The 22,990-nt window shown below is 41.7% G+C and overlaps 1 protein-coding gene across 3 annotated transcripts in view; it reads right to left on the bottom strand.

The window, feature by feature from the left end:
- The window catches only part of FAM169B (Protein), a 51,772-nt gene extending 29,144 nt beyond the window's left edge, over positions 1–22,628 (bottom strand). The window contains exons 1-3 of one of the 3 annotated variants that reach the window (XM_035131789.2): positions 22,194–22,628; positions 5,896–6,029; positions 1,699–1,798 (exon numbers count right to left, since the gene is read on the bottom strand). In XM_035131789.2, the coding sequence (XP_034987680.1) occupies positions 1,699–1,798; positions 5,896–6,029; positions 22,194–22,254 (295 nt within the window). In that variant the 5' untranslated portion in view covers positions 22,255–22,628. The remainder of the gene's footprint in view (positions 1–1,698; positions 1,799–5,895; positions 6,030–22,193) is intronic. The other 2 variants (XM_035131788.2, XM_035131792.2) reach the window with 2 other exon arrangements.
- Positions 22,629–22,990: the final 362 nt, after the last annotated feature.

The raw sequence follows: 22,990 nt of genomic DNA, 5'->3' as shown, positions 1-22,990 counted from the left end.
TGATGGGAATTGTAGTCCAAAACATCTGGAGGGCCGAAGTTTGGGGATGCCTGTTGAAGACAATACTGAGCTAGATGATTCAATGGCCTGATTTCAGGATAAGGCATAAAAATAACCATGTACTGTGCGGTATTTTATTGTTGAAACCTGTCCCAGGACATTATGATCTGGTCTGGGTGAGGAACTATTCACGAGGTCCGCGGTGGGTGGCCGGTGTGATCACCCGGGCTAGTGGACCTGTGTCCTATTATGTGACCTTGGAAAATGGGCAAGTTTGGAAGAGACATATAGATCAGCTGAGGCGCCGGGCGCTCAGCAGGGAGGAGTCAGATAATTCATCCCTGGCTAGTGACGCACAGCTGCGAGACCAGAGTGAAAATGGCCCAGAGGTGCAGTCACCAGGGGCTTCAGCAAATGAACCAGGGTCTGCTAGTCCTCATGATGACGAGGTACAGGTAGGGGACCCTGAGATGTCTGGGACTCCATCTGTTCCTAACGAAACCTCTATAGCAGCCCCTCCACCACAGGTAACACCCAATCCAGAACCTGCAACACCTGTTGTCAGGAGATCAAGTAGAAGTTGTAGGACCCCACAGTACCTGAGGGATTACGTCTGCTGTGCTCACTAGGGGGGGAGGGGTGTTGTGTATTGAGTCAAAGGATTTTATATCTGTATTATTATTGTCTGTATTTGCATTAGGATAAAGTAACTGCCTTTTGGTTCTAGAGGGTACAGCTACTATTGGTTCATTTAAGCTGCTGTATTTGGATCCTCTGTCTTATTGGTTCCCTCCAAAAGGCAGCACTGTGATTGCCTGATATTGCATAGCTGCCAAGTTTTCGCTTTTCTCGCGAGGAAGCCTATTCAGCATAAGGGAAAATCCCTATAAAAAAGGGATAACTTGGCAGCTATGCTGATATTGTTCCCTCCAAAATGTATCCCTTTCTAGCTAGTTCCCTGTCCCTATAAATGTAGCCTTCCTGCCAGGGCCGTCTTAAGCGCCCCTCGCACCATGGTGCGCCGGATCTCTCTGGCGCCCTCCCGCCCCGTTTCCCAGCGCGATGGGTGGGCGGGCAGGCACAGCGCGATCTCTCCGGCGCCCTCCCGCCCCGTTTCCCAGCGCGGCGGGCACAGCTTGCGGCGCTCTCCTGGCAGGCCGGCGCCATGGTGCCCTGCGCCACCCAGCCTATATGTAGGGCCGGCCCTGCTTCCTGCCCTCAGTCTTCAGTCTTGTTCACTTTAATAAAGAACTGTTACTAGAGAACTGTCTCCAGCATGTTATGTCAAGAGAGCTGAAATCACAAACCCCACGTCACAACAATTATGATAAAGGGTTGGTAAGAAATCAAATAAATGAACAAGTTTTTTCATATATTCGTTAGCAGTAGTAGTAGTTACATTTATATTCCACTCTTCATCCAAGAAGGTCAGAGCAGTTTACAAAAAGTTTCACATGGCCTCCCATCCAGACCCTTTTCATGGCTCACTTCAGCAGCTGAATCATATCATATGCCAGGCATCCTCAAACTTCAGCCCTCCAGATGTTTTGGACTACAATTCCCATCTTCCCCGACCACTGGTCCTGTTAACTAGGGATCATAGGAGTTGTAGGCCGCAGTTTGGGGATGCCTGTCATATGCCTTCAGATCATTCTGTGAGCCATGCTGCAAACTGAAGGAATAGGGGAAGCCACTCACCTGTGTTCTTATCTTGTGGATCAATTAAAACCAGAAGCTTATGTTTGCTGTCTTCTTTATACAGAGGAAGGAAGTGCATCAATGGAGCCTCAAGTTTAACCTGTAATCAAAGCAGTTATTTGCATTCATAATCTGCAACAAAAAGTAGGACTGCAATTTTTTTAAAAAAAAATTAATAGCAAAAGTCCAACTGTATAAACTTGGGATCTTTCTATGGGAAATGGCATTGAGGTTCCAAAACTACACAAGCACATAATTGTTATAACAAACCAGGATCAATCCAGTTTCAAATTTTGGTTTGTTAACTATGGTTTAGACAAACCAGTTTCCTGTATTTTTACATAAAAGAGGCTGCAGTTTTCTTTCAAACCACAAACAGAAGCTTTAAACTTCCTTCCCTCATTCTGGAAAGAGGGAGAAGCACATGAACACAAGCCTTGTCACACTGTCACAGTAAATAATTGCTGGCCAGAAAACATTTGTTATTGGTAAACAAATATAGAAAGGTAAATAGTTAAATAAACAAATAGAATCATAGAATCATAGAGTTGGAAGAGACCATGAGGGCCATCCAGTCCAACCGCCTGCCGAGCAGGAAATGGTTTCCTGTTCTATTCTGAATCAAGCCTAAGTGTCTTATCGGCTTAGAACACCTTAGAACACTATAAAATTATTACCACTGCATAATAATAGTATCTATAAATGGATCATAGCATTTATAAAGTAATCAGTAAGATTAGGCTGTCCCACTATGTAACACTCTGTGTCACTTTTTGTGGGGCAGGGAGTGGGGGAGGTAGTAATTCCTAATCATGTATGAAAGAAGTATCCTGTGATTTTAAGGTGGTTGGGCAACCAAATAAAAGTTAGCATTCTGGGTATTGGAACTGACCCTGAGCTCCCCCCCCAAAAAAAAACCACACACACCTCAAGTAATTATATGATCAATTCAGTTCCACTCTCTGAATAATCTAGAATAGACATACCTACTCTCCTTTAGATAAAAGCCATTACAGTACCAATTATTTCACTTTTTTTCAAAGAAATTCTGAAAGTTTAAAACTGCTTAAGATACTTGAGTTTAATTAAAAACAAACAACACCCAAATTCAAAAAAGTGAGGGCAATACCCAGGCCCAAACTGGTGAGGTGGTAGAAATGAGGGGAAAGGGGATGTTTAATTACAAGCATCTCATCTCATGCTTGGAGTGAACATAATCTCAGTGAACATCATCTCATCTATCTCTTCCACCATAACATTAACTTTTCTTTGCCACTGAAATTGGGAACATTTTGATTTTTCATCACAGAACTTGATTAGCAGACTGCCAAATCCAAGTGTTTGTTATAACTGGGATGGGGGACAGGGCTGAAAGAAACAAAGGGATGATGTTCCTTAGAGGTCTGTTTTAACTCTACCCCCAAATGCAGCAGAAAATTAAAATAACATTTAGGTTCTGATTATAAACCACAGAAACCAGCATACTTATAAATCACAGCCAAGACTGCATCCTTAGCTCACCCTATTGTGTCTCACTTTTGTAAGGATGCAACATCACTTAGCGTGCTAAGCTCCTCAGTCCCCCTTCCCCCTCTCCCCAACTGAGCAGCAGATGGGATGCTAACTCTGCATCCAGGCATGACAGGTTGAGCTAAGGACAGAACAACAGCCTGAACCCTTTTGTGTGTGTGTGTGTGTGTGTGTGTGTGTGTGTGTGTGTGTCCCTCCCACCCACCCCGCCTTGTGTTTTATTTAGCTTTGGAAGCAGTTCCGTTCTTGAGACGCTAGAGGGCATTGAAAGAATGTTTTATTATGCCAGGCATCCTTTCCTCTCAGACTACATAAAAACTCACCTTAGGTACACTGGTTTATCCACTCACCCATGGAAATGACTATGAACCATGTTCCAAAACTGCATGAAGCCATGGTTTCAGTTGGCTTTTTCAGTTGCTCCAGCAGCTCAATAAACTAATGCATTTATGGAAGCCTCCCCCATCCACTTCTCTTGCACTGTGAAGCAGTGACACGGTGAAAGGGTGCCAAAAGGATTGAGGGATGGGAGAAAGACTTAAACACCCTGTTTCCTTCTAGCTGGGAACAGCCTGCATTGCAGACTCAATCTCTAAGCATTTTATCTCGTCTGCATCAACCCTTTTTGTTCAAACTTTCCATGACAACCCAATGCACATTAGAAAATGCAATTGTTAGACTCAAAAACAACCTCTGGCACTGAAAGCAAATAAACTGTATCCAAGCAGTTGCAGATCATGCAATAACAACTTTCAATCTACAATGTTAATGTCCTCCCAGATCAGGATTAAGAGGAAATAAAATCTGCAGGGATTTGGGTCCTGAGCTGTTCAAGGCTTAAAACACTAACGTGAGCACCTTGCATTGGGCCTCAAAACGAACAGGCAAGCAGTGCAACTGTTTCACTGCAGGCAGGCAGGTCACTGGAATACCAAGGTGATCTACATGCTCCACAGTGATGGTGAGGGGACTCAGCAGGAGTGAATGTGTCACCAGCTGGATCTCACCATTCCACAGTGAGAAAAAAGCCTCAACAGAACAGGAGCACCAGCCATGTCTAGTGGAAAATCCCCCCGATTCCATCATTCTCCAAGAAAGGAATGACCCAATGGATCCACCCCCATGCAGAAATGGGTAAGTACATCCAGCCCAAAGCTCACCAGGGGATTGTCCATGCTGCTGTTGCTCCCTGCTGCTGCCGCTTTGCAAGACTGCAGCTGAGGCAGGGCAGCAGGGCAGGCTTCAGCTTGAATGAGCCATAGTAACATAAGAAGAGCCTTACAGGATCTGGTCAAAGACTGATCTACTCCAGCATCCGCTTTCACCAAATAGATCTTTAAAGCAGGCTCTTAAGCAGAACATCAATTCAATAGCACTGTCCCCAAATGCAATTCTCAGCAACTGGTATCCAGAGGCATACTGCCTCCCATGCATAGGTAGAGGATAGTCATTGCAGCTAGTAGCCTCTGATGAAGGTGAATTGTGTGAGAAAATTAGTCAAGCATGAGAAAAAGGAAATGTTGCCAAGTAAGAACGCAACCTTGTAAGAAGCTGTGTGTCAATAAGCTTATATCTCTCGCTCCTTCTTGCCAAATGTATCCTGGGACCTGTTTCAGCTGAAATTGCTTATTCAGCTGTACTGAATACTGTAAAAATACTCTTGATTTTAGTAATGGCAGCAACCACGGGCTTGTCCACGCTTGTCCCATGCCTAGAAAGCACAGGTCTGAGAGGTTTTTCATTCACCCTGCTGCTTTCCCACTGAAAACCTGCTCCTTACCACTGAATCAGAGCAAACGTCAAGCTGCAGAAAACCCAACAGATGTTGGTTTCATTTCAGCAGTAAAAAGCAATATTTCCCTGGAGGAAAGGAGTGGGGAAAGCAGAAATATGGACGAGCCCCATGTTTCAGCATTTCTCTCCAGCCAGCTGCTGTACTCTGAAGAAATCAACTGACTCCTGCTCGGTGTAGTCTATTCCCACTACACCGTTGATAAGCTTAATCCTCCATGAATACTCTTTCAAAGCCATCCAAGTTGGTGGCCATTACTACAATTTGTGGGATAAGACTTGACAGGGTGCTGAAGCCCAAGCAACTGCTCCAGGAAACCAGTTGCTGAGGTGGGATTAAGTCAAGTAAGCTATTGTAGGCAAACCAATGGGCTCATGTTTCAAAGCCCTCTTTAAAAGGCGAGGAAAACAGGCATGGGCAACACTAACACCTACAACTGGCAGGCATTTACACAACTCTGGATTGATCTGAACTGATTTACATATTGGAAAACTGAGCTTCTGTCCCTTCCTGATCAACAGGGTAAATAAATTATATCTGCTTCATTTCAAGCTCAAGATTCTCCACTGGAGAAATACTTTACCATAACTCTAAATGGATATGGCCAATAATGGCCTTTGCCCTGCCTAGCAAGTAGTTTTTGCTTGTTTTTAATTTCAGCCCATATGAATTTAAGTTATTTAGTTGCATTTTGCCCACTTCTGCTTTGGAGACTCTTTCACTCTCATAAAAAAAACTAAAAAGTCATAGTTTGGCTTGAAACATGTAGTGATTTTTAAATCCATGGGATTAGCCAAGTCATCATTACAAAGAATTCTGGGCAAGGGTGATTCCATTTTGCTACTATCTAGAAAGAAGAAATAAACTACACTTACTTTTCCTCTTCCTGGAATAGATAAAAACTCAACAGCAGATGATGGCTCTTCTAAAATCTTTGTAAAATATGAATGAGCATCTTCTTCCAGAACCTCGGGTTTTTCACCTTTAATATCCACTGGATAAAGTTGATCTAGGTGAAAGGAGAATGTTAAATATTGACCTGTTTATGTGTGCTGGTCAAACACAACATGAGTGTCAAATTGTGCTGTCGGGTATCATCATTGCCTTGTGAAGAAAATACAATGAAGTTCTTCACACTCTCCTTTATCTATATATCTATATCTATCTGTGTGTGTGTGTGTGTGTGTGTGTGTGTGTGTGTGTGTGTTCACACTGCATGCGCGGATGTAACACCCTTCCTCCATAACCACTGAACAGAATTGCATCAAATTAGGACACAACGTTCCATGCCCATCAGGGAGGGATCTGGCATAATGTTTTTTTTAAAAAACCCAGACCTTCCATACCTAAAATAATGATTAAACGCAAAAAAGTGGCACCCCTATTAGACATCATCAGCAAAAAAACTCTGAAGACTCCAACCTCATCCAATAGAAAGATGTTGTCTTTCTTTGTCTGTCTTTGAGGGCAGGACAACGTCACATACCCCCGACATGCTATAACCGCCAAAACAGCATTACCCCTCAAAGCAAGACAACGGGAGATACGCCGAGTCCAACAAATGCTGCAAACACCCCACTAGCCAACCCACACCCCCATCGCCACACCCACAAACCGGACCTCCGACACAAACACCCCACTAAACAACAACTCCTTGCCACCCCCACAAACCGCAACTCGCTGTCCAAACAAAAATTCCGCAAGGCAGGCCATACCCCACGGCCCCCACTGCCACAGCCAACCCAGCCTGCACCAACCCCAATGCCGCCAAAAAAACGCACCTCGCCACCGCTGAAAAAACAACGTCAGCCAAAGCAGGACCCTCCGCCTCTGCCGCCTCCAAAGCATCAACCCTATGGCAGGCCAGGACCCGTGCCCGCCCCTGCTGCCACCATAAGCCGGACCTCCCCGCCAAACCACCAACCCCGCGACAGGCCAGGACCCGTTCCTGCCGCTGCCCCCGCAAAACCACAAACCACAAAAAAACACCACTGTACACACAAAACCACCCACCAACACCAGCCCCTGCAACCCCCCCCCAAAAAAAATCCACAGAAAAGAATCCAGCTAAAACAAAACATCTAAAAACCTAATTAAAAAACCTCTATGCAACCAAACACAACAACCACATTCAAACCCTTTCCCAACTCCATATAACACTTAGTCATAACAAAAAAACAACAACCCCAAAAACATAAAAAAGCATACAGGAATTCATTCATTCCCCAACACACACACCCAATGGAGTCCCCTGCCTTAAACAGACAATAATATACAATAATAATATACAATAATCTCTCTTAGTCAATTATTTTTTAAAAAAAAAATTAAATTAAAATTCTGCATTTCCCCACAGTGACAACAAACCATAAACACCACAGGGCAGTCCAGTCCCTGTCTCCGCCGCCAACCCCAAAACAAACCAAACCCCACCACCACCGCACTAACCCTGCGAGGCAAAGCACAATTTTAACACACTTACCCACAACAATGCATGCCCAGATACAGAGCATCTTCAACAATATACACAACAGCAACAACAAAAAACATCACAATCGATGAAAAACAAAATATATTATCTACCAACAAGTATTGGAAAAATCTCTACTAACAAGTATTGCCCACGCCAAGATCCACCACCCGCCACCACCGACTGCGGACCGAGGCCAGGCCACGATCCACTACCACCACCACCCTGCCGCTACCTACAAAGCCAACCCTCGCCCCAATCCACCGTCCGCCGCCGCCTACAGAACCAGGAGGGTTGGGAGGGTCAAAGGGATGATCTGAAGGGTGGGAGGAGGAGGGGGTACAGGAAGAGGACTGGGACCACTCACAGGGATGTACCAGGGGGTGGGGGGAGGAAGGGAAATGAAACCTCATAGGTCGGGACAGGGTGGGGACAATCACAGGGATGGATGCACTGCTCTGGTTCGCCAGAAGTGGCTTTGTCCCAGAAGCTGTCTGCGGGCAAACGTTGGCTCCCTTGGCCTAGAGAGCAAGATGAGCACCACAACCCCAGTGTCGTCCGCGACTGGACCTAATGGTCAGGGGTACCTTTGCCATTACCTTTTACAAATAGTTATAAAAATTTCATATGCCATGTGCTATCCTAAAATATATTATTTCATTTTCTTACTCATGGATGGGGAACTGTGGCCACAGATGGACTCCAGCTCCCATCATCCCTGGCCATTCGCTATGCATGCTTGGCCTGATGGGAGCTGGAGTCCAACAACACCTGGAGCAGATGTGGGGAACCTTTGGTTCTGCAGTTGTTTCTGAGCTACAACTCCAATCATCCCAGGGCACTGGACACAGGAGCTGCAATTCAGCAACATCTGGAGGGCCACAGATTGGCCACCCCTGTTCTAAGAGAATGACTGCTATATACATACACATGCTTCATAAAATACGCATTTCACCCAGAGAGCTATATTATAGGATGGTTAATAATTATATTTAAAATAACAAAAGAAATTATATTTTGCTACAGAATGATTTTTTAAAAAATACTGAGTATGATTGACTAAAATTTGTTTAACTGAGTGACAGCCCTACTTCTCTCCAAACTCAAACTTTCACCACAATGGTGTACAATGTTTTGTAGGATCAATCATTCCGTCTCACATAGGAGGGCCTAAAATGAGAATATATACGAGAGTATACAAAGTGGCACCAAAACTATAGGAACAATTTTCCTCCACCACAGTAGCCAGAACCACAAAGTAACTATAACATTTTAAAGGAAAGGTAGAAAAATGTATCTACCTAATTTCTTATGTTATAACAAAACCACAGCAATAACAACTAGCTCAAAATGGTCTCTTCTTAGATTTCTGCATAAGCAAAGAATTGAGAATTTCCAAATTGGCAAAACAAACCTGAGAGCTGTTTCCTTCAAACGTGCCCCACTGATTAAAATCCCTTTGGTTTTCAAAGTTTTCAACCTTGCAACTGAGATACATTGCACATTAAATAATTTGTCCACTATTGATTCAAAGTCTTTGATTATGGACATTTTCTAAACAAAATAAATGTTTTTGCAAGAAATGCAATATATATATTATATCTATTTAACTAATTAAACAGATCTGTTAAAGATTAGTGGGGAAGTCGGGTGGAAGGGAGATTTAGGCAGCGAGAGCAGGGGCAAGTGTTAAAGGCCCCCACCCCGCCCCGAAACTGCTCTGTTCCCAACTGCTCCAAGTGAAAACTTTATCTTAAAGGGTTATTGTGTCACCTTTACACCCATTTTCCTGCCACTACAAAATGCCATTCAGCAGGATAGGCTTCAAAATTACTTCCTGGCCTTCTCAAGCTACCTTCTTAAGGCCCAATATTTCCTAGGAATATTAGCCGGAATGGTGGGTAAAAGGTAAAGGTAAAGGACCCCTGACAGTTAAGTGCAGTCATGAACGACTCTGGGGTTGCAGTGCTCATCTCACTTTACTGGCCGAGGGAGCCGACGTTTGTCCACAGACAGTTTTTCCGGGTCATGTGGCCAGCATGACTAAGCCACTTCTAGTGAAACCAGAGCAGTGCATGGAAACGCCGTTTTCCTTCCCGCCGGAGTGGTACCTATTTAAATACTGTGTTTCTCTCCAAATAAGACACCGTCTTATATTTATTCTTCCTCAAAAAAAAAAACACGGTGGCTTATTTTCAGGGGATGTCTTTTTTTAAAATTAAGTATGGTACTGCCTATCGCTATGGCTTATTTTGGGGGTATGGCTTATTTTCGGGGTATGGCTTTTTTTCGGAGTACTGTATGGCTTATTTTCGGAGAAACGTGGCACTTGCACTTTGATGTGCTTTTGAACTGCTAGGTTGGCAGGAGCTGGATCTGAACAACGGGAGCTTACCCCATCATGGGGATTCAAACCGCCGACCTTCTGATTGGCAAGCCCTAGGCTCAGTGGTTTAGACCACAGCATAAGCTACCCACCTGTGTTCCATAAAATGGTGGGTAGCGAACCTCAAAATACGGCAGGCCATATCAACAACGTCTGTGTTTGAGACTGTGAGTGCAAGCATACTGGAATATAGCATACTAGAGTAATCACAAACTGAGCAATACAACACTGGTTAATTTCCACTGCAAAGCATAAGTCAGCACTTTGTACTAAAGAAACCATGGGGTGGGTGAGGGGATATAAGAGAGGTAAACAGGCCCTCCTAGAAGTATGTCAAACAACCATATTAGGCAAAGGGGATCCACTCCACATTAGGAACAAAATGAGACATCATTATTATTTAATGCGCTAATAAGATATTTTTAAATAGAGGAATGCTTTGCAGGATTAATACCAATCTTATTTTTAAAGTCTTTATGCACAGATTTAAGTTCTGGGTATGTGTTCCATAAACAGCAAGATGTGTGGCATTCCATCTATGAAGCTGAAAAGCACACTGTATTCTATCCCAGTAATGCTTGAATTATCGATACAGCATTTTGTTTGTCCCTACTGTAAAAATGCTGGCAACATAAATCGCTTAACCTTTCAAAATCGCTTAGCAAGTACAGTATTCTTCATAGTGGTTCATTTGAACTTGTGTGATGATGATCAATATATAGATACATAAAAAGCACAGAAAATATCACAGGGCAAAATCTTCAGCTAAATATTCTTCCACCCAACGCACTAGGCAGCATCTTCAAAGTATAGAATTATAGAATTGTAGAGTTGTTAGCGACCCTGAGGATCATCTAGTTCAGGCATCCCCAAACTGCGGCCCTCCAGATGTTTTGGCCTACAACTCCCATGATTCCTAGCTAACAGGACCAGTGGTCGGGGAAGATGGGAATTGTAGTCCAAAACATCTGGAGGGCCGAAGTCTGGGGGGTGCCTGATCTAGTTCAACTCCCTGCAATGAAGGAATATGCAGCTGTCCTATACAGGAATCAAATCTGCAACCTTGGCATTATCAGCAAGAATTTTATTCATGTTCTGTTTAACCCAGCAGAAAATATAGTGCCATAAGTTTATTTACTTTCAAATCTGGGTAGGTAACTTTTCAGTAGGCGAGATGGTGCTTCATTTGCTGTTCAACTTCTTCAGCGTGTCTGTTTCCCCAAATGTAAGATGAGATACAGACACCTGCCACTCTTCTTTCTAAAATATTTTGAACTGCAAAAGCAGATCACATAGATATTCTGTTTCCATAAACCCAAAGTGTTTTCATACATGACAAAACAACTCTTGCTGTTGTCTCACAGAGTGATGAGAGAGAAGTAAAGAAGAAGAAGAAGAAGTTGGGGGCAGGATAAAATTTGCCAATTTCCCTTTTCTACTTAGATACTGTTTTCTGCAAATGCCTGGGTTATGGAGTGTCTCTTTCAACAGCTCTGTAACTGGAGATTCCAAAATTCCAAGGAGAACTTTGTAGCCAATTTAAATTGCTGGATTACATTTAAAACAGCTATTCATCTACAGCTACGTGTTAAGAGAATATTGAGCCAGAAAAGCTACAATAAACCAGTTTGAATCTCTTTAAAACAGAACAAACTTATATGACGGTCATCAACAAAGGGGGGAAATGAGAGTAATAAAATATGAGGGGTTCTCTGCAACCGCAGAAAAGATACGGTGCAACCATCCAGAGAGTATATTTAGAAGAAGAGGCCTCTTGCATTTGAGAGATTCCAGACATTCTAGCCGTTGCATTTCTGCAGAGCTGAAAGGGACTGCCATCTTAAATAACCCAAGCTGGTAAACAAGGTCATGACATCACATTGGCTGATTCTACAGCAACAATGTCAACAGAGGTCTCAAACCAGCAGGTTGCAGCCTCAGGCCTTTTACACGTGGTAATTAGCTACATTTGCACCAAAAGTAAAATATTTCTGTTGAATCTAAAGGAAATAACATACATAGTTTATGTCCCTGTCTAGGATTCTTCTGTTAATCATGAAAAGACCAGTTTCAGAAAGGAAGAGAAAAAGCTCCGTGTCTAAGGCACCCCATAATGCAGGCATCCCCAAACTGCAGCCCTACAGATGTTTTGGCCTACAACTCCCATGATCCCTAGCTAACAGGACCAGTGGTTGGGGAAGATGGGAATTGTAGTCCAAAACATCTGGAGGGCCAAAGTTTGGGGATGCCTGCCATAATGTGTCCTCTCTTTAATTAAAATTAACAGAGAGATCTTAAAAGCAATCACCCAATTTCCTTTCTGAGATGACTTATTTAACTGATTTTAACAACTGCAAACTTGTTTAATACTAAAAGCTTTCAAGGAAAGGCAGGAGGGGTGATCTATAAATAATGCTTTTAGGTATAGGAAATCACATCTTCATGACAGAGATTGGAAGACCGAGATTGGAAGAAAATTCACAAGTTGCTGTTTTTAATATCCTTTATTCTGCAATACAAAACTCTACAATACCTTCCACCTTCCAGTACAAAAGGACATTTTGTACTTATCTATCTACCTGCTGAGCATCCTAAGCCTCTGCAACACATCTGCCTAACTTTGGACAATAAAATTGGTTATCCAGGGAAAAAATTCACTGCCCTAAATTAATTGAGAACTGATACAGCATGCTTGACTTATATTTAGGAAACAAAACTAAGGCTGCAATTCTATACTTGCTTATCTGTAAGTAAGCACCACCAAACTCAATTGAACTTACTTCTGAATAGACATGCATAGGGTTACACTGTTTAAAAGGTATCCCATTTTAATTTGATTGAACTGAATGACACCTCAATAGCATATACAGTATATTCCTGCGTATAAGACTACTTTTTAACCCAGGAAAATCTTCTCAAAAGTCAGGGGTTGTCTTATACTCCGGGTCGTATTTCTTATACGGCGAGTACAGTATATCCCAAACTCTATATTTTAACTGGAAAAGTTGGGGGTCGTCTTATACGCCGGAATATACAGTATTTCACTAACGTTAGATTTTAAAGGAAGACATGATGGCTCAGAAAATTGTTGGAAGGGATGCGCAGTCCAAGGTACATATTTACATATGTGGTGGTGTTTTGACATCATCAAACCCTTCTGGAATGCTGTCTTCAAAGAAATAAGATTGATATACAAAAAAACAATTGAAATGTCCCCTGTACTAGCACCACTTGGGCTTAGGATCCTGTCTGCTCATGATTATCCTAAAGACTGCTGCTCGTATGGAGATAGCCAGATGTTTGAAATAATAATAACAATAATAATAAATTTTTATTTATACTCCACCCTTCCCAGTTCAGAAACCCGGCCAGGTTCAGGGCGGCTAAAAACAAATTTAAAACACTTAATTGTAATACAACATTCAAAGTAGCATAAAATATAGTATAAAAGCATGAATAACAATAAAATTCAAGTTCAAGAACCAATTTTGGGGAAATCCATCCAATAAACATTAGATAGTCACCAGGGCTAGCTGGCTAAATTAGACTTACTTGGGCCAGCGAGGAGGCCAGGGGAGAATTAGCTGTGGGGTCCCAGAGCAGGTAATCTTCATAAAAGGGGGGAGGGGGGAAGAGAGGGGAAATAAAAGATCAGGCTGAGTTCAAATTAAAGGCCAGGCAGAATAGCTCTGTCTTACAGGCCCCGCGGAAGGAGGTTAAATCCTGTAGGGCCCTAGTCTCATGGGACAGAGCATTCCACCAGGTCGGAGCCATCACTGAAAAGGCCCTGGCCGTGGTGGAGGATAGTCTGACTTCCTTAGGGCCCGGGACCTCTAAACTATGGTTATTCATGGACCTTAAGGTCCTCTGCGGGGCATACCAGGAGAGGCGGTTCCGTAAATACGAGGGCCCTAAGCCACAAAGGGAAAACCAGTGATGGGCTGAACAATGATTCTTGGTATAACAGACTATGGTCAATAGCATTGGCTGAGAAACTAAACATGCCAGAGCAGCAAAGGGCAAACACTATCCATATTCCTTTTATAGCATGTAGCAACTCTTTATTGAATGCATACTGTGGTAGGAATCTACCCAGCACTCATGGGAAAATGTGGTGTGATCTCTTAGAGTTATCAAATGAAACTTAACACATGGCATGATAAAAGTCTGCAATTTTATCCTGACAAGTTACTTGTTGTTTACTGTTGTAACAATTGTTTTCTCAATATTTATCTTCTCTAACATGGGAAAAAACAGTATTTTTTTAAAGAAAGGAAAAAAGAAAACTGTTGGCATAACAATGCTTAGCATGCCAGAAAAAACTTTGCAGATAAACATATTTGCTTTCCAAAGATACCTGGGGAAAAAACCAATCACAACTTTGATTTTAGATTCGACTTGTATTCAAACTGCCAATCAAACTACAATGAATTTTGTGAAATAGATAGGACACACACCAAAGTTAATTACAGTGGCCTCCAAACTCACTTTGCTTGAGATTTAAGATGGATGGAAATGGCATATGTTGACATGATTGCTTAATCATGTAAATCCCACTATAAAACCACAGTTCTGATTAACTGTAGAATAGTTATTTACTGTCCTGAACTAAAATTATGGTCATTCAAACCCACAGGCCTAGATCACCTCGTTACTGATTCAGCATGGCCTGAAGCCAGCAGGAAATATTATTATTCCATAACCAAAAGAAATTAGCCTCCCCAGTACAACAGGAAACACACAATGTTTTTATGTAAAATCCTGAAAGTTCAATAAAAAGGCTGTCAAGCTGTCATATATGTATTTTAGCCAATTCAACCCTCTTCTGCTCCAAACCTCGGCAAGCAAGACAGATCTCTTTCAAGAACTGACCATAGGTTATTGCACAAACTTAAGTTTATTTACTTAAAGCTGTTCTTAATGGAATTTCAAGTTGTAGAAGCTACCAACTCTCCAAATGAAAGGGCCTTTAAGAAAACCTTCAAATTCTCCTGGTGTAGCGGCAGATGTGGGAAACAGAGGGCAACTCATCCTTATTGGTAAACTGGTAAGACTACAACCCATCAAACTAAATAGTGACAGGTGCCCTGCCCCCTTTTCACTGTTAAATCCTGCCCCCTTTGGGCAATGACCCAAAAGAGAGGTTTTGGAAAGAATACCAAAGCAATAAAAAAAGAGGCAAGATTTGCGGTGAAAAGGGGACACCTGCCACTTTTTAGTATGATGAATGGTACTCCTACTAATCTTCTGCCAGTTACCCACTTATGACTCACATGGCATTTTAAAGGATTTATTTGTAATAAGAATCCCATGTTCCTTGTGTTGTCATTGAGAGATGAGGTTCCAGCCACTCTAAACTCCCTCCTGACCTTCATAACCTTCAGTTACTATATCAACCTACAGCTGACATCAGTGGTGTTAAAGTGATGAATAATCAAATTATTTCCACACTGGGTACATCAATGATATAATTACCCACTTTCAAATAGAGATCATGCCTGTCCCCGAGTAAAGCCTTTACTGGTTCGATCAAGCATGTTTAGGAAGGCTAAAGGAGTTAAAATGGGTTTGCAGAAGTATAAAAAAACCAGAATGCTAACTATTGGGGGGTGGGCAGCCTGAAGTGGAAAACTGAGTGGAAGGGGAAATGAAAGGCAGTCTTATGTAGTATGCCAATGCTGACTGACTGGAATGGTGAATATTTCAATATTTTGTTGCAGATCCCACTTGTCACATACTACAAAGTATTATCAAAGAGACTCCTCTAATAAAGAACCAATGAAGGAGACTCCTTAACTTTTTAGCAAATTATTGGCCCATGAGATTGTGTTGATATGGTGTGTAAAAAAAACAAGCCACAGAAAGAGGTTTTCTGGATAAACTCCAGAAAACCGCTGTCTGTGGCTTGTTTTTTTACACACCATATTTTTTGCGGTTAACTTGGAATTTATCCAGCATTGTAGATTTTACTAGTATTTGAATAGTTTATAATTCCTTACTTCCAATTCAAACAGTTTTTTGTAGCTATGTTATATTTTAAAACTACACACCTATCTCACACAATGAAATAATTCTATGTGGGAGGAGAATGTTGTATCACATAGAAGAAAATATCTGGATTGGCAAGTTTTATAAATCTGCTTGCTTGCTTGCTAAAGAATTACAAATCTGATGTCATACTAATGTGGTATGTTTTAAAAAACTGGAATTAAAAACAAAAAATGAGATTATATTATGAAGCACCTTGTCTTTGTTGGTTGAAGGAATGGATGACATTGGAGAATTCACATATTTTAGACTTAGAAGGCCATAATAATATTTTAGGTTGGCATGCTTATTTATGGTATGAAAAGGTGAACGTACATAAAGGATTTACAAATCATATAATTAGGAACGATTGTATGGAGTATGTGATAAATAAAAAATCTATTAGAGGCAAAACACCACTTTGGCTCCCACTATTGGAAGCTATAGTGGTAAAGAAAAAGAATATGATAGAAGGGTAGACAACTTATAGAAATTTATTAAAACAAGGAAGGGGAGTATCAACTGAAATAATTATCAGGAAAATTAACAACATGGATACAATACCATCATTTGAATGATGTATTTAAGAAAGATAGGATACAAGGGTTTGGGGAACAAATATCACAACTGGAGAGATCTGTTGGAATGTAATGTAAAAGTGCTACCTAAAATCTATAAGATATTATTGGAATGGGAGACAAAGGATGAGCAAGTAAAATCCTCAATGATACATTGGGTAATAGATGTTGGTCATAATATAGATATGGAAGCATGGGAACAATTATGGAATATGGATATAAAAGTTACAACATGCTATGGTTTAAGAGAAAATTATTTGAAAATGTTGTATCGATGGTACCTACCTAACACCGAGTAAATTGGCAAAAATGTATAAAATGCATAAATCAAAAACAAATAAGTACTGTATTGGAAGTGTAAAGAAAAAGAAGGCTCTTTTTATCATATGTGGTGGTCTTGTAGTAAGGTTAAAGCTTACTGGGAAATGATATATTAAATGAATTGAAAAAGATGTTTAAAATAACGCTTGTTTGTTTTTTAAAAAAAACACCAGAAGCTTTCCTTTGGGGAATTATAGGGATGTAACTACCCAAACTGTATAGAAATTTATTCATGTATGTGACTACAGCAGCAAGAATGTTACTTGCCTAAAAATGGAAAGAAGAAGTCCCAGCGAAAGAAGAATATACAAAAACTTATGGAATATGCAAATAGCAAAAGTTACTGGAAAAATAAGAAATCAAGATAACAAACTTTTTATAAAAGAATGGAAATGGTTTATTGAATATTTACAAATAAACTGCAAACATATAAGAACAATGGCAGGATTATTGTAACAACCTGCAGTTTTATAAGGTAGATGAATAAATGAGTAAATTAAGTTAATTTGGAATATGCAGAAAATATAAAAAATAAATTTAAGGAACCGCAGAATGAGGGGGAAAGGAAGTCGAGTTTTGAAATGTTAAAATGATTGTAAAATTATTGAAATGTATAAAACTGAAAATCATAAATAAAATAATAATTTAAAAATAAAAATCTGCATACAACCAGAGAAGGAATTCAAGCTGTAGCAATATCATAGGAAAAATTACTCCAATCTTTGCTTTCCAAAACTGAAACAGGAATATGAAGCAGAACCATCATTATTTTCATCAAAGAGAGGAAGAAGGTCTGAACAGTCACACCTGATTGGAAATAAATCTGATTTATTTATTAAAGATGGGAAAATAAGGCTGAAATAATGCAGTCCTGAATATCATTTGGCAAAAGGGCAGCTCACAAATGAATGAAAGAAAGAAAGAAAAGAAAAATATACAACCAACAATTCTAAAAAATAGACCAACTAAGGCTTATGGTGGTATAGTGTTATGCAACCAACTTTAATTCTGAGGCATCAATCAGAGACAAGTACTATAAATCAATTTTAATAATAAAGCAGAGACATAAAGTTTCAATTGTGAGGATTTGACATATCTCCAAAATATGACTGTATAGAAAACTGGAGGTGGAGGAAAAAAGGGGGGGTATGGGATTAGCAATTTACCAATAATTTCAAAGCAGAAAATTGACTTAGACTTTGCGTAAACAATGCCATACCTTTAAGCATTCTGACTGACAGTCAGGGTTGAAAAACAACCATTCAGTCTGAAAGCAGAGCCTATTAAAAAGCATGATGTTTCTAAACAGCATCTGTTATGTACTAATAAGCATTATTTAAAGGACACAGACCTTTAATTGCTTCCAAACATGCACTTATTCAAAATTGCCACAAGGCAATCTTTACCAAAAGTATCACATGAGCCCACAGGAATCCCAACAATACAAAATGTTTTTTAGTTTTAATTTGGCTTGAAGTCTCAGAGCACAACAAATGTAGAGGGAGGCACTTTTTGCGAATTGGATGAAAATGTTTGTGAAGCTTCACAAGAATGAATTGCAAATAAGAATTACATCAGAGCTATTTGCCATCTGTTGTTAGCAATGCTGTCTTGCTAAAACTGGTCACCAGACTGCAGTTTTGTAAGTTTAAAAGGCAACCTTTTAAATGTGTAACTAAGCAGAAGGCTGTGTGTGTGCCGGACCTAAAACCCGGAAGTCACTTGGCAAATTCACCACAAAGCATTATAAGGATTTTCCGCAAGTGGTGGTTTTTTTATTTAGAATACATGCTGCTCATGTACTATAAAAGCACAATGTTTTAAAATAGATTGTGTTCATGAAGTTTTTTCATACAAATTCTACAAAACGAAAAGATCAAAATACCCTCAATTATATGTGAATTACATTTGAAAATGTATGTTGTAGATGCTGAAAATAAATAGGAATAATCTCAATCCAGGTCTAAATATTTAGGGTGGCATTCAACTAAGTTTCACTTGACATACTGTAATGCATAGACCTAACTTACTCATGCTCATTTATTTTAATGTCTACTCTGAGTAATACAGTATTTAGTTGAATACCACCCTTACAATTCACTTGCTATGCTGCACATTTTGGGGATTACAGGTTGCGGGGGAGAGAAAGGCAATCACACAGAAAGGTCCCAAGAAGACCGAAGAAGACAGAAATACAGTAAGCAAAAGAAAGTCAAGAAATTAAAAGTAGGACCCATGTTAAAGTAGTTAACTGGTAGATTCTACTGGCCAGTTGCCAATCTCCCCTTCTTGGGCAAGGTTCTTAAGCTGGTAGTCATGGACCAAGTCCAGAAACTTTTGGAGGAAAATGATTTTCTAGATCCATTTCAATTGGGCCCAGTTTTGGCACAGAAACTGTTTTGCTCGCCCTGTATTATTAGGTACCTTTGTTGGGAGAGGGACAACAGAAATGTGTCACTGTTAATTCTCATCGACCTCTCAGCAGTTTTACAAACCACCAACCATAGTATCCTTCTGGAGCCCTTCTGGAGCAGCTGTCCAAGTTAAGTGTGGGTAGCACGCTTTAGAGTAGTTCTGGTCCTACTTGGATGGTCGCTTCCAGAGGGTGATGCTTGGGGAGTGCTCTTTAGCCCCATGGAGCTTTCAATGTGGGGTTACTTAGCATTCAATTTTATCCCCTACGCCAGTGGTTGTCAACCAGTGTGCTGTGGCACCCTGGGGTGACTTGAGGAACGTTCAGGGGAGCCCTGGGTGCCGTTCTTTCATTAACTTGCAGCCCCCTTCAAAAAAAAAACCACACCAAAAATCCTCCCCAGCTTCTGTAATTAACAGTTCCTTAGTTTTACACAGAAAGCTTGAGAAATGCAAGAAAGTAGCTTGGTGGAGTGTCTGCCTGGATGTGTGTATGTTCTTAAAAATAATCCTGAAAGTGGGGAGTCTTCCATGTTTCTCTCTCCTTCTACCCCCCTCCTTCTCTACCTCTCCCCCCAGGCAACCCCCTCTTCCTTAACAGGGAGATTATTATGATTATTACTAATTACCCACTCTTCACCTTAAGATCTTAGAGCAGGTTATAACATTAAAACATATTATAACAGTTTAAAACAAATTACAATCACAAAAAATAAGGCAGGATACCTCAGTCAGTACAGCATGAGACTCTTATAATCTTAGGGTTGTAGGTTCAAGCCCCACTTTGGGCAGAAGATCCATGCACTGCAGGTGGTTAGATGAATGGCCCTCCCCTCATGGTCCCTTAAAGGTAAAGGTACCCCTGACCATTAGGTCTAGTCGCGGACGACTCTGAGGTTGCGGCGCTCATCTCGCTCTATAGGCCGAGGGAGCCGACGTTTGTCTGCAGACAGCTTCTGGGTCATGTGGCCAGCATGACTAAGCCACTTCTGGCAACCAGAGCAGTGCATGGAAACGCTGGAGCGGTACTTATTTATTTATTTACTTGCACTTGACGTGATTTCGAACTGCTAGGTGGGCAGGAGCTGGGACCAAGCAACGGGAGCTCACCCCGTTGCAGGGATTCGAACCGCCAATCTTCTGATCAGCAAGCCCTAGGCTCAGTGGTTTAACCCACAGCACCACCTGCGTCCCCATGGTACCTTACAACTCTACTATGATTCTACAATATACACCTCAAGTGCCAAAAGCCAGGGTAAAGAGGTGCACCATCACCAGCATTCACCAAGAGTTGTATAGGTGCCAGGCATCTGTGGGGATGCTGCCACAACTTAGGGGCTGCCACAGAGAATGCCCTGTTCCAGACAACCACCAACCGAGTCTCTGAGGGCACCCAAGAGGCTCTGTAGGAAAGGAAGGAGACAATCTTTCAAATATGTGGGGTGTTAAGCAGCAATGTGAGCACTTTCAGTTGAGCCAAGAAATGAACTGGCAACCAGAATACATAATGTGGCTGTTTACTGAGGATTCAATCCAATTTGTTTCCAGGGAGGTTATATGAAGCAACTATTAGCTCACTCTTTCTACTGCACCCCCCAAAAAAACACCTTCCTAATCCCACAAAGTCCAGGAAGGGTACCGAATTCACTCTGATTGCAAAACCTGAATTTGTGGTTAAGAGAACTGAATCCCATCCACAAAATACAGTTTGGAAGTAGCCCTAATGCTAATGGGTCAAAACTTAAAATGGGATTCAGTGGTATATGAAAGACATTTTGTATATATGGGGTCAAAAACTACTGGGAGGAGGATACAGAAGATTCCTACCACAATAGGAGAACATCCAGAGCATTAATACTTCTGTGGGTCACAAACCCTTAGAGAGAAAAGGACTAAGGCCTGGGAGGCCAGGGTTCAAAGACTAACTCAGCTATGATGCCTACTTTTGCCAGTTGCTGCATCTCAGTCTAACCTGCACCACAGGACTGTGAAGATAAAATGAAGAGGTGAACCACGTACTGTACTGTACATCACACCTTGGAGAAAAAACTGTTGTAACAATAAACTATTGCATACTGTATATTGACTGAAAACGAGGGAGGGACTACCTACCTGTAAAGAGACCCCTGACCATTAGGTCCAGTCGTGACTGACTCTGGGGTTGTGCGCTCATCTCGCATTATTGGCCGAGGGAGCCAGCGTACATCTTCCAGGTCATGTGGCCAGCATGACAAAGCCGCTTTTGGCAAACCAGAGCAGCACATGGAAACACCATTTACCTTCCCACTGTAGCGGTTCCTATTTATCTACTTGCATTTTGACGTGCTTTCGAACTGCTAGGTTGGCAGGAGCTGGGACCAAGCAACGGGGGCTCACCCCGTCACAGGGATTCGAACCGCCGACCTTCTGATCAGCAAGCCCTAGGCTCAGTGGTTTAACCCACAGCACCACCTGGGTCCCTTGTTTTACCCTTGTTGAGGGTAAAGATTCTCAAATCATAAAATGCTACACTTTGGTGAAGGGAGGCAAGAAATTAGGGGGTTTCAGCATTTACAAGCCGAGAAGCTGGTGCGGGGGGGAAGGGGGCGCAAGATTTCTGTGCGTGAAACACAAACCTATATTTTCACGCAGAGAACCCTGGGAATTGTAGTTTGTTAAGGGCGCTAGGCACTATTCCCGGTGTGGATAAACTACAGAACCCATGGTTCTTTGCGGGGGAGCGATTATATGTTTTCAGCGTACGGTTGGGCATGCAGTTGCGGTCTTGATTCCTCAAGCGCAGAAGGAGAGGGAAGTGCGCTGAGCTTTTAGTCGCTGCCCTTGCTGTAAACGGATTAAAATATGCACACAACGAAACACACACACCTCAAGAAAAAAATCAAAACACGAAAACAAAAACACCCCTTTCCCGAAGCTGAAAGCCGTATGAGAATGAAGCCCCGAGAGAAGCGAAAGCCAGCGCTTCGCAGTCCCTCTTACCCGCACGGGCTGAGGCGGCGCTTCCCGCCCGCTTCTGAGGGGCCACCGCAGCCGCCATCATCACTTCCTGCGGGGCGGCTCTAAAGCCTTCCTTCTGCTCCTCCTCTGCCGGCCCTCAGAGCCGCCCATCGCCTGCCTCTCTCCCTCATGGCTTCTGCCGTTCACACCCACTTCGACCGTCGAAATCTCAGACAGCGCACGGAGTGCATGTATTTTATCTTAGCGTTTTCTGCGGGAAGCGGGGTAAATAGCCTCCCGTGAGGCAATTGCTATTCTCCATAAATCCTCTCAAAAACAGTTGCGACAAATCTACCGGCTCTTGGATGGGAAGCCGTGTATATTCCCCACAAAATGCCCTCCTGCGAAACAAATCTATTGGTACTGTATTTGACTCTTAATTCAAAACCACCACCACCACCCCCCAAAAAACGCTTAAAAATAAATATATACATGTGCAGATACATACAGGTTTGCATGTATTCACCACAAAATAGGCTCCGGTGAGACAAAACTAGGAGGGAATTTTTGTGTGTGTGTGTGTGTGTGTGTGTGTGTGTGTATGGGGGGGTGTATTCTTATATTGTGGCAAAGAAACACAAACCACAGAGTAAAAGCTTACAGCTAAAACAGATTTAAAAGCTCTTCTTATGCTCTTAAAAAATACAGTGGTACCTCTACTTACGAATTTAATGCGCACATTTGTAAGTCGAAAAAAATTGTAAGTCGAATCCCATAGGAATGCTTTGGGAGAAAAAAATCGTAAGTAGAAGCAACCCTATCTAAAAATTCGTAAGTAG

Source organism: Zootoca vivipara, chromosome 14 (genome assembly GCF_963506605.1).
Source record: "Zootoca vivipara chromosome 14, rZooViv1.1, whole genome shotgun sequence".
NCBI classification, from domain to species: Eukaryota; Metazoa; Chordata; class Lepidosauria; order Squamata; family Lacertidae; genus Zootoca; species Zootoca vivipara.
Note: the sequence above shows the minus strand (reverse complement) of the source record. Positions and strands in the feature narration are given on the sequence as shown.